The sequence below is a fragment of the Gymnoscopelus braueri genome, assembly GCF_963280865.1.
Source record: "Gymnoscopelus braueri genome assembly, contig: SUPER_20_unloc_1, whole genome shotgun sequence".
NCBI classification, from domain to species: domain Eukaryota; kingdom Metazoa; phylum Chordata; class Actinopteri; order Myctophiformes; family Myctophidae; genus Gymnoscopelus; species Gymnoscopelus braueri.
In genome coordinates this window covers 1,365,000-1,378,672 of record NW_027660990.1, presented here as the reverse complement: position 1 = coordinate 1,378,672, position 13,673 = coordinate 1,365,000, and the positions used below count along the sequence as shown (strand labels likewise).

Sequence of the window (13,673 nt, the reverse complement as noted above, 5' to 3'; positions counted from 1 at the left end):
TGGCTGACCCATCATGGGTTAACCATAACCCATAATGGGTAATTTTGTACAACCCATTGGTTGAGTCAACCCAAGTACTCACTATGGGTTGTTTTAAGACCATTGTGGGTTATTTGTGCACTGCAAAACCAGATGATGCTGGCTTGTTATCAAAACTATTTTTTCCTTTTCAATACAACAAAGGTTTGTGCGAAAAGTCGTTTTAACTTGAAATAATTAATTGATAACATCTCAACTACATGGAAGTTGACATAATTAAAATCCTATGTTCAGTCAAATTCCTCAGTGAACCCACTCAAGTTAAGTCTTTTTGATTCCACTTCTGCTTACACAACAGTCTCATTCCCAAGAAGTCACATGTTCACATTTTGTGCAGAACTAGTACAATACGCACGGAATGTATCTATCAATATAACTATCTCTTTTTTTTTTGTATATTTGAGCAAATGACTGGTCGACTATGACTTCCATTCTTTAAAGCATAGTATTGTGGTGGCCCAGTGGTATTGTTCCAGGACTTCCAATCACAACTTCTTGGACTAGCCGGTTCAAGGCTGGGATTATGCTCACTTTTCAATTTAATTGTATGTTTTGCCTTCTTGATTGTGTGTGTACTCTGCAGACTTCAGTTGGTTAAATGATCACTTATCTTGTGTACTTAATTACAGAGGCTCATAATATTATGGAGATAATCATTTTATATAATATTATAATAATTAATAATGCACAAAAACTAATTTCACCCACTTTTTTACTCTGCTACGACAAGCTCACAAGTGAGCTTTGCTTACTTTGTTTTATTGGCTCAAGTCGGCTACTTTGCGGATGGAGTACCGTTTTTATTCAGTGTTCAATGTGTTCATAATATGTGTGTATGTAGCCATACTGGTGACTGGTGGTAGATTAATAGTCTTGTCTCTTGACAAGCCTCAAGGTTGTACTTTATTGTTACATCTTGTGTACAGGTACATAAGAGTAAAACTTATTTTGGTTTGGCTTCCTTCAGACAATGCAACAGCATAGATAATAACAACAGCACCATCCCGGACTTGAACCGGTGACCCCATGGAGTCTCACTTGGTGCAGAAGGCCTCAAATCGAAGCCTGCTCTATATTTTCATTTGCTTTTTTAAGATCACGCGCGGACCGTGCATGCCTCCGGTTCGGGCCTGGTACTGACCGATTCGTATCGGTGGGTAGACTGACATATGTCAGAATTGTAAAGTCTTGTCAAATCGTCTTTGAGATAATCATAAATATGTATCTACAGGGAAAAGTAAGGGTCGAAAACCAAATCAAAAACCAGATTATTGATCAGCGCGTCGCCCTGAACACGTCAATATAACTCTCCTCACACACAGACGTACCGTTCACCAACCCTAACCTTAGCCGCCAAAACACGGGTTAGGGTTGCCAAGGTCGTAGAGCAAAACCGAGACCAGATTCTCGATCAGCTTGTTGCGCTGAAAACACCAATATAAGTTTCCTCCCACACGGACATACGGTTCTCTTAATTGATTAGGGTTACAGGTTCGCTATCTCGTTTAATAACTCGGAAACGATAAGGAGTTGGATTCCGATTTCGGGATATGTTGTTCAGTTTTTTGAGACGAACAAGAGGATATCTTGTTTGTCCCGGTACAACACTCCTAAGTTGGCTTCCTCCACTTTCGGAAGGTACATAGAGGTATACAACCTAACACCATCCTGAAGGAAGAGCTGAAGTTTTGAAAAGTGTCGTCCCAGGACAAACAAGATATCCACTTGTTCGTCTCAAAAAACTGAACAACATATCTCGAAATTAGACCCCAAGTCCTTATCGTTGTCGAGTTATTGAGAGGGAAAGATTTAGGCAAAGGTCAACTTTACAGTCTTTTTGCTGACCTTTGACCTTTATCAGTGTCCTAAAAAATCAGGCCCGGTGCCATTAAATCCGGCTTACTCTCAATATGGATTGAGTGAAGTTTCAAATTTAAAAAAAATATCTGGAGTGATTAGTTCCAGAAAATGTGCTCGACGCCGCACGTTTAATTGAAATGTAATTTGACCATGTGACTGGAAGGGGTTCTGCACAAAATGTCTTGGGAATGAGACTGTGTTGGCTCACAAGTTCACTCTAAAAATCACACCTGTGTGAACTGAGCAGCTTTAATTATGTACTGTACTGTACTGTACTGTACTGTACTGTACTGTACTGTACTGTACTGTACTGTACTGTACTGTATGTTACTGTACTGTACTGTATGTTACTGTACTGTAATGCATGCTACTGTACTTTACTGTACTGTACTGTAATGTATGATACAATACTGTACTGTAAGCTGGGCCCAGTTGCAAGTGCCCACGTTACCCTGGAGACGTGATTCTCCACATTGACCAATTTACATGAATTTTTGGCATATTCATAAAATCAGCTTAAACAAATGTTGTTTTAGTATGCATATTTGTCTATCATCAACAACAACAGCAACAATAATACATTTTATTTATTTTACATTATAATACTTTTCATTTGAAACATACATCAAAGTGGTACAGTACGAATAAAAACATTTGCATTATACAATCTAAAAGTCATGTTTTCTTTGAGGGGAGTATATTATTTATTTATATTATATTTTAAACTACATCTCTTATGTGCATTAAAATAATACTGTGGTATCACCACTTTTAATAGGCTAAAACATCCTGAGAGTGAAGTGGAGTAATTAATATAATTCATGGATCAAGGAATGTTTCTTTACTATTATAATTATTTATAAATTAAAGAATCAGAATCCTAAAAGTCTGGAATCCGCCCTCCCTATCCGGTCAAAATCCTCCACACCCCGCCTCCCCCCAGTCCTCCTCCACTTCCTGCTTCCGCGCGCGCCCAGCGTCACACAGAGAGAGTCTGCAGAGAGCCAGAACGTGCGTCGCTATTCTTACCATTTACAAACAACGGCACGAAAGAAGAACTCCATTCAAGGTAAAATAGTGTTTTGTTTTGCACTGTATTATTGTCTCAACCTTTCATAGCATGCCTTGACGTCGTGTTAAACATGCAGAGGAACTGGAATGTGCTGCTGGCCCATGGTGCTAAGCAGCTAAGCTAACTAACTCAAATGTTTGGCGCGAGTGCAATTGGCTCTTTTATACATTCTGAACTCTGGTCTGATCTCTAATTTCTATTATAAACACATCACGTTGCCGTTCAAGCATGCACAGTCTGCTGAAAGTGACAGGCCATGGCTACACAGCTAACTAGCTGTGGGCACTTGTAAACAAAGGCATAGCCTATAGTTGCTTGATTCATTGATGTGTAGACTATATATCGCGTGCTGAACACATTGTCCTCTCAATGTGCCTACACAATCTGGCTACTGAAATGTGGTATTGTAGTTTGTTGGGTGTGGCTTGTCTATGTGACTTCTGTACAAAACCCTGTAGAACTGCTATTTTCACAATTTGTGCCTTTTTATTTTTTTTTATAATTTCGCCTTTTCTAGTATATAGTTGATTACTTTTGATGCTAAGTCCTTAAATTATTACTTCACTGTCATCTGGGGACCCCTTCAAAATCACGAGGGGACCCCCCCCCCACAGTACATGAAAAATAATTGCCTGTACAATCAGATGTGTTTTTTTCTTTCTTTGAAACTAGTGTTGATTTTGACAGCAGCATTTTGTTTAGTTTTAACGTTTTCAGGCCAAGGACCCCCTAGCTGAGAAAGAGATGAAGCAGGGACCCCCTCTATATAAAATTGTGTTTCAGATTAAACTTTTTTTTTTACTTGGCCTGCTCTTTTTTCCCTCTACACCTATACCTCTTTGCCAAAAAATAGCAGATCTACAAGCTCACGAGGCGTTGTGAGCTTGTAGATCTGCTATTTTTGGCTAAAGTTATCCTCAGAAAAGTGATGCTAGGGTTCAAGTGGTTAATGTAAAAAAAGAAAAATCTTATCACACAAAGATTTGGCGGACCCCCTGTAGTAACTCTGAGGACCCCCTAGGGGTCCCGGACCCCCTGTTGAAGACCCCTGCTTTACTGTGTCACCATTCTAGTCTACCCCGTTATATTATTTAATTTGAGACATTATTGTATTTAATTTCATTGTATTAGGATGTTGTTTACATTATTGTGGGAATTGTGGTTGAAGCATGGAACATAAAATTTACTAAAGCTGTAAAAACAGTTTATCATTGCTGGTATTGCACTAAAATTACTGAATGACGCTCATTTGAATAGGCAATTGCATGGGCAGCTAAATACTGTGAGAGGCACATGATGTGAAATTCATCTGTCTCTCAGCTAAGGGGTCCCTGCTTCATCTCTCAGCTAAGGGGTCCCTGCTTCATCTGTCTCTCAGCTAAGGGGTCCCTGCTTTATCTGTCTCAGCTAAGGGGTCCCTGCTTCATCTCTCAGCTAAGGGGTCCCTGCTTCATCTGTCTCTCAGCTAAGGGGTCCCTGCTTTATCTGTCTCAGCTAAGGGGTCTTTATCTGTCTCAGCTAAGGGGTCCCTGCTTTATCTGTCTCAGCTAAGGGGTCCCGGCTTCATCTCTCTCTCAGCTAAGGGGTCCCTGCTTCATCTGTCTCTCAGCTAAGGGGTCCCTGCTTCATCTGTCTCTCAGCTAAGGGGTCCCTGCTTCATCTGTCTCTCAGCTAAGGGGTCCCTGCTTCATCTGTCTCTCAGCTAAGGGGTCCCTGCTTCATCTGTCTCTCAGCTAAGGGGTCCCTGCTTTATCTGTCTCAGCTAAGGGGTCCCTGCTTCATCTGTCTCTCAGCTAAGGGGTCCCTGCTTCATCTGTCTCTCAGCTAAGGGGTCCCTGCTTTATCTGTCTCTCAGCTAAGGGGTCCCTGCTTCATCTGTCTCTCAGCTAAGGGGTCCCTGCTTTATCTGTCTCAGCTAAGGGGTCCCTGCTTCATCTCTCTCTCAGCTAAGGGGTCCCTGCTTCATCTCTCTCTCAGCTAAGGGGTCCCTGCTTCATCTGTCTCTCAGCTAAGGGGTCCCTGCTTTATCTGTCTCAGCTAAGGGGTCCCTGCTTCATCTGTCTCTCAGCTAAGGGGTCCCTGCTTTATCTGTCTCAGCTAAGGGGTCCCTGCTTTATCTGTCTCAGCTAAGGGGTCCCTGCTTCATCTCTCTCTCAGCTAAGGGGTCCCTGCTTTATCTGTCTCAGCTAAGGGGTCCCTGCTTCAGCTGTCTCTCAGCTAAGGGGTCCCTGCTTCATCTGTCTCTCAGCTAAGGGGTCCCTGCTTCACCTGTCTCTAGATTTCCATGTGTACACTCTGAGAGTTACAGAGCTGTAAGGGTCCATTTGGTTCATATTCATAGCAGATCATAGTATTCTGCTGCTAGTTTGCTTTGCTTTTATGTTGATATCTGAACAGGTATAACACCAATTGTATTTCCTTTGTGTTTGTTTCAGATCGATGGACAACTTTGTCTTTGAAAAACTGACAGAGTGGCAGTTACCAGAACTGATCGACATATTTAGAGGTACAATATGTTTCCCATCCACATACATTGCTGTCACACAGTAATGGAGTTGACAACTGCTTTTTGTAATATACCTTGACATTTGTATTGAGCATATGCATTTTCTGTGCTATACTATTTGATTAACTGACAACAATTGACCAGCAGATAAACCCAGGTTGATTAAGGTTAATGACATGTGTCAGTCAGAAATAGACTGCTTGTAGATCTGCTATTTTTGGCTAAAGTTATCCTCAGAAAAGTGATGCTAGGGTTCAAGTGGTTAATGTAAAAAAAGAAAAATCTTATCACACAAAGATTTGGCGGACCCCCTGTAGTAACTCTGAGGACCCCCTAGGGGTCCCGGACCCCCTGTTGAAGACCCCTGCTTTACTGTGTCACCATTCTAGTCTACCCCGTTATATTATTTAATTTGAGACATTATTGTATTTAATTTCATTGTATTAGGATGTTGTTTACATTATTGTGGGAATTGTGGTTGAAGCATGGAACATAAAATTTACTAAAGCTGTAAAAACAGTTTATCATTGCTGGTATTGCACTAAAATTACTGAATGACGCTCATTTGAATAGGCAATTGCATGGGCAGCTAAATACTGTGAGAGGCACATGATGTGAAATTCATCTGTCTCTCAGCTAAGGGGTCCCTGCTTCATCTCTCAGCTAAGGGGTCCCTGCTTCATCTGTCTCTCAGCTAAGGGGTCCCTGCTTTATCTGTCTCAGCTAAGGGGTCCCTGCTTCATCTCTCAGCTAAGGGGTCCCTGCTTCATCTGTCTCTCAGCTAAGGGGTCCCTGCTTTATCTGTCTCAGCTAAGGGGTCCCTGCTTTATCTGTCTCAGCTAAGGGGTCCCTGCTTTATCTGTCTCAGCTAAGGGGTCCCGGCTTCATCTCTCTCTCAGCTAAGGGGTCCCTGCTTCATCTGTCTCTCAGCTAAGGGGTCCCTGCTTCATCTGTCTCTCAGCTAAGGGGTCCCTGCTTCATCTGTCTCTCAGCTAAGGGGTCCCTGCTTCATCTGTCTCTCAGCTAAGGGGTCCCTGCTTCATCTGTCTCTCAGCTAAGGGGTCCCTGCTTTATCTGTCTCAGCTAAGGGGTCCCTGCTTCATCTGTCTCTCAGCTAAGGGGTCCCTGCTTCATCTGTCTCTCAGCTAAGGGGTCCCTGCTTTATCTGTCTCTCAGCTAAGGGGTCCCTGCTTCATCTGTCTCTCAGCTAAGGGGTCCCTGCTTTATCTGTCTCAGCTAAGGGGTCCCTGCTTCATCTCTCTCTCAGCTAAGGGGTCCCTGCTTCATCTCTCTCTCAGCTAAGGGGTCCCTGCTTCATCTGTCTCTCAGCTAAGGGGTCCCTGCTTTATCTGTCTCAGCTAAGGGGTCCCTGCTTCATCTGTCTCTCAGCTAAGGGGTCCCTGCTTTATCTGTCTCAGCTAAGGGGTCCCTGCTTTATCTGTCTCAGCTAAGGGGTCCCTGCTTCATCTCTCTCTCAGCTAAGGGGTCCCTGCTTTATCTGTCTCAGCTAAGGGGTCCCTGCTTCAGCTGTCTCTCAGCTAAGGGGTCCCTGCTTCATCTGTCTCTCAGCTAAGGGGTCCCTGCTTCACCTGTCTCTAGATTTCCATGTGTACACTCTGAGAGTTACAGAGCTGTAAGGGTCCATTTGGTTCATATTCATAGCAGATCATAGTATTCTGCTGCTAGTTTGCTTTGCTTTTATGTTGATATCTGAACAGGTATAACACCAATTGTATTTCCTTTGTGTTTGTTTCAGATCGATGGACAACTTTGTCTTTGAAAAACTGACAGAGTGGCAGTTACCAGAACTGATCGACATATTTAGAGGTACAATATGTTTCCCATCCACATACATTGCTGTCACACAGTAATGGAGTTGACAACTGCTTTTTGTAATATACCTTGACATTTGTATTGAGCATATGCATTTTCTGTGCTATACTATTTGATTAACTGACAACAATTGACCAGCAGATAAACCCAGGTTGATTAAGGTTAATGACATGTGTCAGTCAGAAATAGGATGCTGGTTGTCATTCAAACTGTTTGCTCAGCACCAAACATGGCTGCTGAGTTAATGGTCATGGTTTCTGTAGTCCTCTAACACAGTGGTTCTCAACCTTTTCAGGCTGTGACTCCCCCAAAATAATATTTGAATTGTGGACCCCCCATTTGTTTGACCTCTTTACACGGATACATATTGTGAAAATAGACGATCTACAGGCTCACAACGCCTCGCAACAGTTTCACAATATGTGGGGGGTTCCGACCCACAGGTTGAGAACCACTGCTCTAACCTGTCATGTTGAGGACCAAAACCAGGTGATGAAATGTGTCTGATTAGCTTTGCTGAGGGTAATCATTTGCAGTAGAAGTAATTAATTCATTTAAATCATCTGTGTTGGTCCTCATCATTGCAGGTACTGTAGATGACTGCAGATGAAACCCATGAGCTCTATTTTTTTTCTGTTCCTCTGTTGGAAAAATAATGTGTATTTTTCTCTTTTTTTTTCAGACGAGGGGATTGATCAGGAAAGTTTCTTTCTGTTAGATGATCCCACCATCAAACAGCTGATCCCGAGAGCAGGCCCTAGGCTGAAGTTTCTTAAAAAAATTAGAGAACTTGTAAGTCAATAGTTTATTTCGGGAAGATGGCATACACTTGCTTCAAATGCCAAAAGCTAATTGCAGGGGGTATCAAGGGTCTTCTCGTGCATTTACGGTCTGTACACCATGTCAACTCTGTATCAACACATTGTCAGTGTAGTGAAAGTGGTTGTGGTCGGACATTTGGTTACATATGGTCTTATAGAAGACACTTGGTAGGAAGAACCACTTGACTTCTGGGACAGATTGAAGGTACTACTGGAATGATGGGATGCCGTGACTACTGGGATGACGTGATTACTGGGACTACTGGCATTCTTTAAATGAGTGATAAGTGGTACTGTAAGTACTTTTTTGTTTAATCACTTAATGTTTGTATAAGGTGAAGCCCAAGTGTACTCTCTAAAAGTATGCTGCAGCACTGTCCACATATCATTTGGTTGTCTTCAAAAGGGTCCTCTATTGGGGATTCCAATAGAGTACCGAAGTCCTGACGTCACTCTCTCATACCCTGGTTTGTAGAAGTTTTTCTCCATGTAGAATAGTTGGGTTATCTTAAAATCGTCTCATAAGCATTGAGGTCCAAAAACAAAAAGACTGTCCCGGCGATGTTGTCAGGAAGGTGACTATCGTTTATGATAGTCAGTCAGTCTGTTTCTGGCAAAAATTTCGCTAATTAAGAATTGGGGGGAGGGGGGAGAACAACGCAAACCAGGTAGGATGCGTCATTTACATCAGACTTCGGTGCTCTATTCTTTGTCCTACATTTATTATATTAACTTTGGTCTTCTGTATAGATTGGACCGGCGCCTGCACCTGATGCACAAGCTACAGCCTCTGATGCCACACCTCCTGCCACTCCCCAAACCCCCATGGAGGTATCGGCCGCACCTGATCCCCTAACCCCACCTGAACCCCTGGCTCCAACTGAACCCCAAGCCCTCATGATGATTCAGACAATACACATAATTCCTACGTTTGTAAGTTCTGCTTTAATACCCTTTAAGCCTTATAAATTTGGCTGCTTTGCATGAAAAAGAAAATGGTGCTCAACAAGCTCGCAACACATTGACACACTGAGTGCATTAATTGTAATCAAGACAAAAGTTTGAAATAATGGTGATATTGATTTGAATTAATATCCCATTCCTAACTAAACAATAATAGGTCTGCAATTTTGTGTCTTCTTGCAATTTTCTAAGGATGTCCGTCAGGTTCTTACAAGGTTCCCAGACGGACAGCCGATTGTGAGGGCCCTTGACGAGACGCATATAATCACCACATCCCAGAGATGTGCCCTTGTCCGGATCTTGGTGTCTCACCTTATAGAGAAGTTTGGAGAGAAGTACTTCAACAGATTTAAATTATCTTTGTTTTATGTTGAATAGGGATCACAATACCAATGCTGGGGTTAAGTGGTTAAATGGCAACTTTAAGGGTGTATGATTATCCCAAGTTCTAACTTTACCTGAGAGCTAAAATATGACTTAGTAGGGATATATTTGCTAGTTGTTAACCATGCTCAGATCAGCTACCATGGAGTAACATTTTAAGAGGCACCAGTGCAACCTTCACTGGACGACTGACTGACTGAAGTTAAGTTTATGTTAGCCACACACCGGGTGTGATTTGTCCTTTAAAACTGGTTTATTAGTTACATGAAATCAACGCACTGGAACTAATTGATATGATGAATAGTTGTGCTATTTCTGTTTTACAGTCCTACGACGGAGACCAAAAAGGCCATGGCAGCTAGCATCATTCAGGCATTTCCCTGCTTGAAAGACTCATCAAGCAGTGGCAGTGTGAGTTTTTTTCCCCATTTTTTTGCTTTTCATAGTATTATTCATTTTGGTGACACCCCTAGTATTAAGCCCAATATATGCTCTGCTGTGATGTGTCGCTGATACTGAAAACTACAAGTCTACAAGCTCACAACATGTGGTCAGCCTGTATGTCTGCAGTTCTCACTAACGGACCGTTGAGAAGCATACATTGAGCTTAAAATGCTAAATCATTTAACAGACACAATACAGCTCACTCCTTCCAGAAAAACTACTTTGATGTGTGATTTTCACTGCTGTCATGCCCTTGGAAGCAGGGACAATAATTGGCCTTCTCTTGGGACAGACAAATGTGCAGAAAAACCCTGTTCTAATTCAAGGCCACGCTGTCAAAAAACGAAATGTGCCAAATCTCTATTCATCAAACATTTTGATTTCTTGGCAGGTCATATGGTACACCCCAGCACAGAACCGGCGTCCAGCCTGTGGGTACCTGGAGGATAGGCTGCGAAACGTCAGAAAGAAGCTGAGGTCAGCGTTCAGGGTGAATGGCCGAGCACCCCAACCAGCACCCGAGGATGGTCCTGTTCGAACAGCGGTCATACCAGGTCATTACTAAACAGAAAAATAGAATGACGTTCCAACAATGTGGCACATTTGCTTGCTAAGTTTTCCCAAAACGTAACATGCGCACGTTTAGGGAACGCTGTCGCAGACAGAAAATCTGAGTAGAGCCTGATCTTAGTGAATGTGAGGAATTTTGGAACTACTGTAGCTTGTATGACCAGACACCACACAATAGCATTTATAGTTGTTTTAGAACTATTTTAACACACAATATTGCTGCTAGGGATGAGTGATTACGCAAAACATCCATCTTTTAGTGACTGACAGCATTTTGTTCTTTTTACAGAATGTACCATATCAGATGAGCGGGCAGTACAGCTGAAAGAGTGGTTGAGAAGTAATTCTCAACCATTATGCCAAGTTGCGACCTATATGCAGGACACGGCGGTGTACAGGGCAAAGTGGATAAAGGACAACACCAGAGATCTGACCACCAGTCAGATTCTGGAACACTACCCTCACCTGACAACTAACGGCATGGTAAGAGGGAATATTGTACATGTGATGATTCATTGTTTATAATGTTTTGGTAGTGTGCCACATTTAATTTGATTTAAAATGTTTTCCATTTTATAGATCGCTCAGGACTTCCTTCTCTTACATGCGGACGCTGCGCCCAAACTGTACGAGACCTGGCTCCCAGTTTATGCGGAGAAGATCCTGCAGATCGCACGACTGGAGCGGAAGTTAGAGTTGCCGGTCGAAGGATTAACATTAGGTAAAATATTATTGAAATGGTTCTTTGTCAGTCGACAGTCCCTCTTGTACCAAGAGTCCACAACTACGTTGACAGCCTCTCTGTGTGGGTGTGGCACGCACAGCACACACTTTTCCTCTTCTCAGGTAGTGTCACCTTCAAATACCAGTGGGCACACCCCTTCCTCCTATAGCCTCGTCTAGACCAGGGTTACTCAAAGTGGATTCCAGGGACTCTCTGGGTTACTTTAGTGGGGTCTAAATTGACCCTTAAGTCTGTAACACTGACAGTGTTACAAATGGAAACAAATGGACCCCAACTGGTCAATTATTTTCCATTTGTAAACTGTCATGGTTAGGCCAGCTTCTGGCCTAATGGTGGGAATAACTAAACTACAAACTAACCAGCTGCAGAGCTGCTATTGGCTGCACATAGCAGCATAGGTTACATTCTTGTTGGCTATTGAATGACAAAATAAAGGATATGCTGTTCCACCTCGTATTGATACCTATGTCTTCCTGCAGATGACATTGGGGATCTCGCCCTGCAGCAGTTGCCAGCCTTGCTACCCCCAACTGCATACAAAGTTGGACGTGGCCGTGGCAGTAAAACGGTGCGCCACACCATTGCTGAGTGCAAGAAGGCCTTCATCCATCATCAGCCTGTAAGTCCACCAGCACATCTAAAGGGAAACTTTCCATTTTATTTTAACATTAACATATACCTGTTGTATAATTAATGAGTTTGTGTAAGTATTGAGTGTGTAATCTACAAAGCATATACAGCACACAGCAGGAGGACAAGAACACAGTAGGGCATTCACAACTACGGCGTTTCACTAGTCGACGAGTAATCCTAAAAAGTTGACAAATAGTTGACTAGTCATCTAGATATGACCTCACCCCACCCGAAACAATAACATTGATTAATTCTTGTCAAAATGTCTCTGAAATAGGCTAACTACTGCTCTTTGCTAGTTTAACATATTGCTTTACAAATACAGGTATAACAGGACAAGCTTATTCCTTCTGTTAATATACCTCCCGGTTTATCTAATAAGGCAGGGGTTTTCAACTGATTATGAGCCAGGGACCACCACCACCACCCTCCTCACGAAGAATCAACCTAGGGACCACCGTTGTGCTGCGAGGGGGATATAAGTTAACGCTTTATATGCATTCTATGTCTATACAGTACATCTCTCACTGTTTATCAACCAATGGACCACCAGTAGATAAGAGATTTAGCCTATCAGAGACAAAACTAAAGAACATTTTGTTATCGTTGGATACCATTTTGTCCACAATACTATGCTGTGTTGATGTGTGTACCATAGGAGTGATAAGACGCTAAATTAATATGTTTAACAATAAGTTAACTCTTATAATGTAACATGAAAACAAATGGACCCTTGACACCTTTATTATTATTTTTTCTTTTAATTATACACTTTTATTTTTCTATACTTTGTAGACATTTTGTCCTTACTCACCCTCACTTTTCTGTGTGTTTTTCAGCCTGGAACCAACATGGTGGAGTATCTCCAAGCAGCCAAGAACTCCCAAACTGAACCCTACGTCCTGACACTTGGCAACAACTCTCAGCAACCATCTCGGGTCTTCGCAATTATAGATGGACTGGCTTTGAAACAGGACAAACTTCTTCAGGCCATCGACGTCTGCTTCAAGGCCTACTACATTTTTGACATCGAGTACCCCAAAAAGTGTCAACTTGTGTGGGACTTCCTACAGAGTATTATCTATGGAATTCCACTACAAGAGTCCAAGAAAATGGTGGAGTTTCTGCACACTAGAATTCTGGCTTGCCAGTAGAGCTCACACACACACACCCCCCAACACATTACCCACCCAATCAACCCACGTACCCATTAGTCATTGAGGGCAGAAGAGCTTGAGCTCAAATCTTTGCTTCTGGGGGGGGTCCCTGGAACAACATATTTTGAGATGGGGGGGGGGGGGGTCCGCGGCCAAATACGGTACATATAATTCTGGGGGTCCTTGACATGAAAAAGTGTGAGAACCACTGATAGAGAAACACGTTTTGAGAAAACACCAGAAGATTCAGAAGACATTTTGTAGAATCGGCCTCAGGTCTTAAAGGGTTAACCCCTACTTTGATCACTACAGCATCAAAAACAGCAGATCTACAAGAAGCTCGTTTTCGAGCTTGTAGATCTGCTATTTTTTATTTATTTTTTATTCGAATGGTGTAAAAGTTTTGGGACCATTGAAGTCGTTCCACCCCAGAGAACACGTATCAGGACATAATGAGGTTGTTCCTCCCCATAGAGAACACATATCAGGGTGACATTATTACGCAACAGGGACCAACATGGCACTGTTCACTAAATATGACGTTCCTATAGAAACACGCCGGATTCTTTGTTCTGCTTATGCTTGTATATTGTGCTTTTATAGTATATTGAGCTTGTATATCTATTTTTGAATAGCAAAAGTATAA

General features: G+C 42.4%; 1 protein-coding gene across 2 annotated transcripts; it reads left to right on the top strand.

Moving 5' to 3' along the window:
- Nucleotides 1-2,875: 2,875 nt before the first annotated feature.
- Nucleotides 2,876-13,045, top strand: LOC308076646 (uncharacterized protein). Of its 2 annotated transcripts, XM_080457359.1 has the most exons (11): nt 2,876-2,968; nt 5,407-5,477; nt 7,993-8,426; nt 8,882-9,064; nt 9,287-9,429; nt 9,805-9,889; nt 10,314-10,476; nt 10,782-10,975; nt 11,072-11,213; nt 11,717-11,856; nt 12,710-13,045. In XM_080457359.1, the coding sequence occupies exons 4-11, from the start codon at nt 8,957-8,959 to the stop codon at nt 13,022-13,024; spliced, it is 1,290 nt and encodes a 429-aa protein (XP_080313485.1). In that variant the 5' UTR covers nt 2,876-2,968; nt 5,407-5,477; nt 7,993-8,426; nt 8,882-8,956; the 3' UTR covers nt 13,025-13,045. The 2 variants fall into 2 exon arrangements, with proteins under 2 accessions (XP_080313485.1, XP_080313484.1); XM_080457358.1 differs by lacking the exons at nt 2,876-2,968; nt 5,407-5,477 and adding an exon at nt 7,012-7,304.
- The last annotated feature ends 628 nt before the right edge of the window (nt 13,046-13,673 follow it).

What these genes read in the sequence shown, in the direction of transcription:
- LOC308076646 (XM_080457359.1), top strand. Translation starts at nt 8,957, where the DNA reads ATGGAGGTATCGGCCGCACCTGATCCCCTAACCCCACCTGAACCCCTG. An exon ending in ACTCATCAAGCAGTGGCAGT is followed by an intron (nt 9,890 to 10,313) that starts GTGAGTTTTTTT and finishes ATTTCTTGGCAG; the next exon opens with GTCATATGGTACACCCCAGC. An exon ending in TCGAACAGCGGTCATACCAG is followed by an intron (nt 10,477 to 10,781) that starts GTCATTACTAAA and finishes TTCTTTTTACAG; the next exon opens with AATGTACCATATCAGATGAG.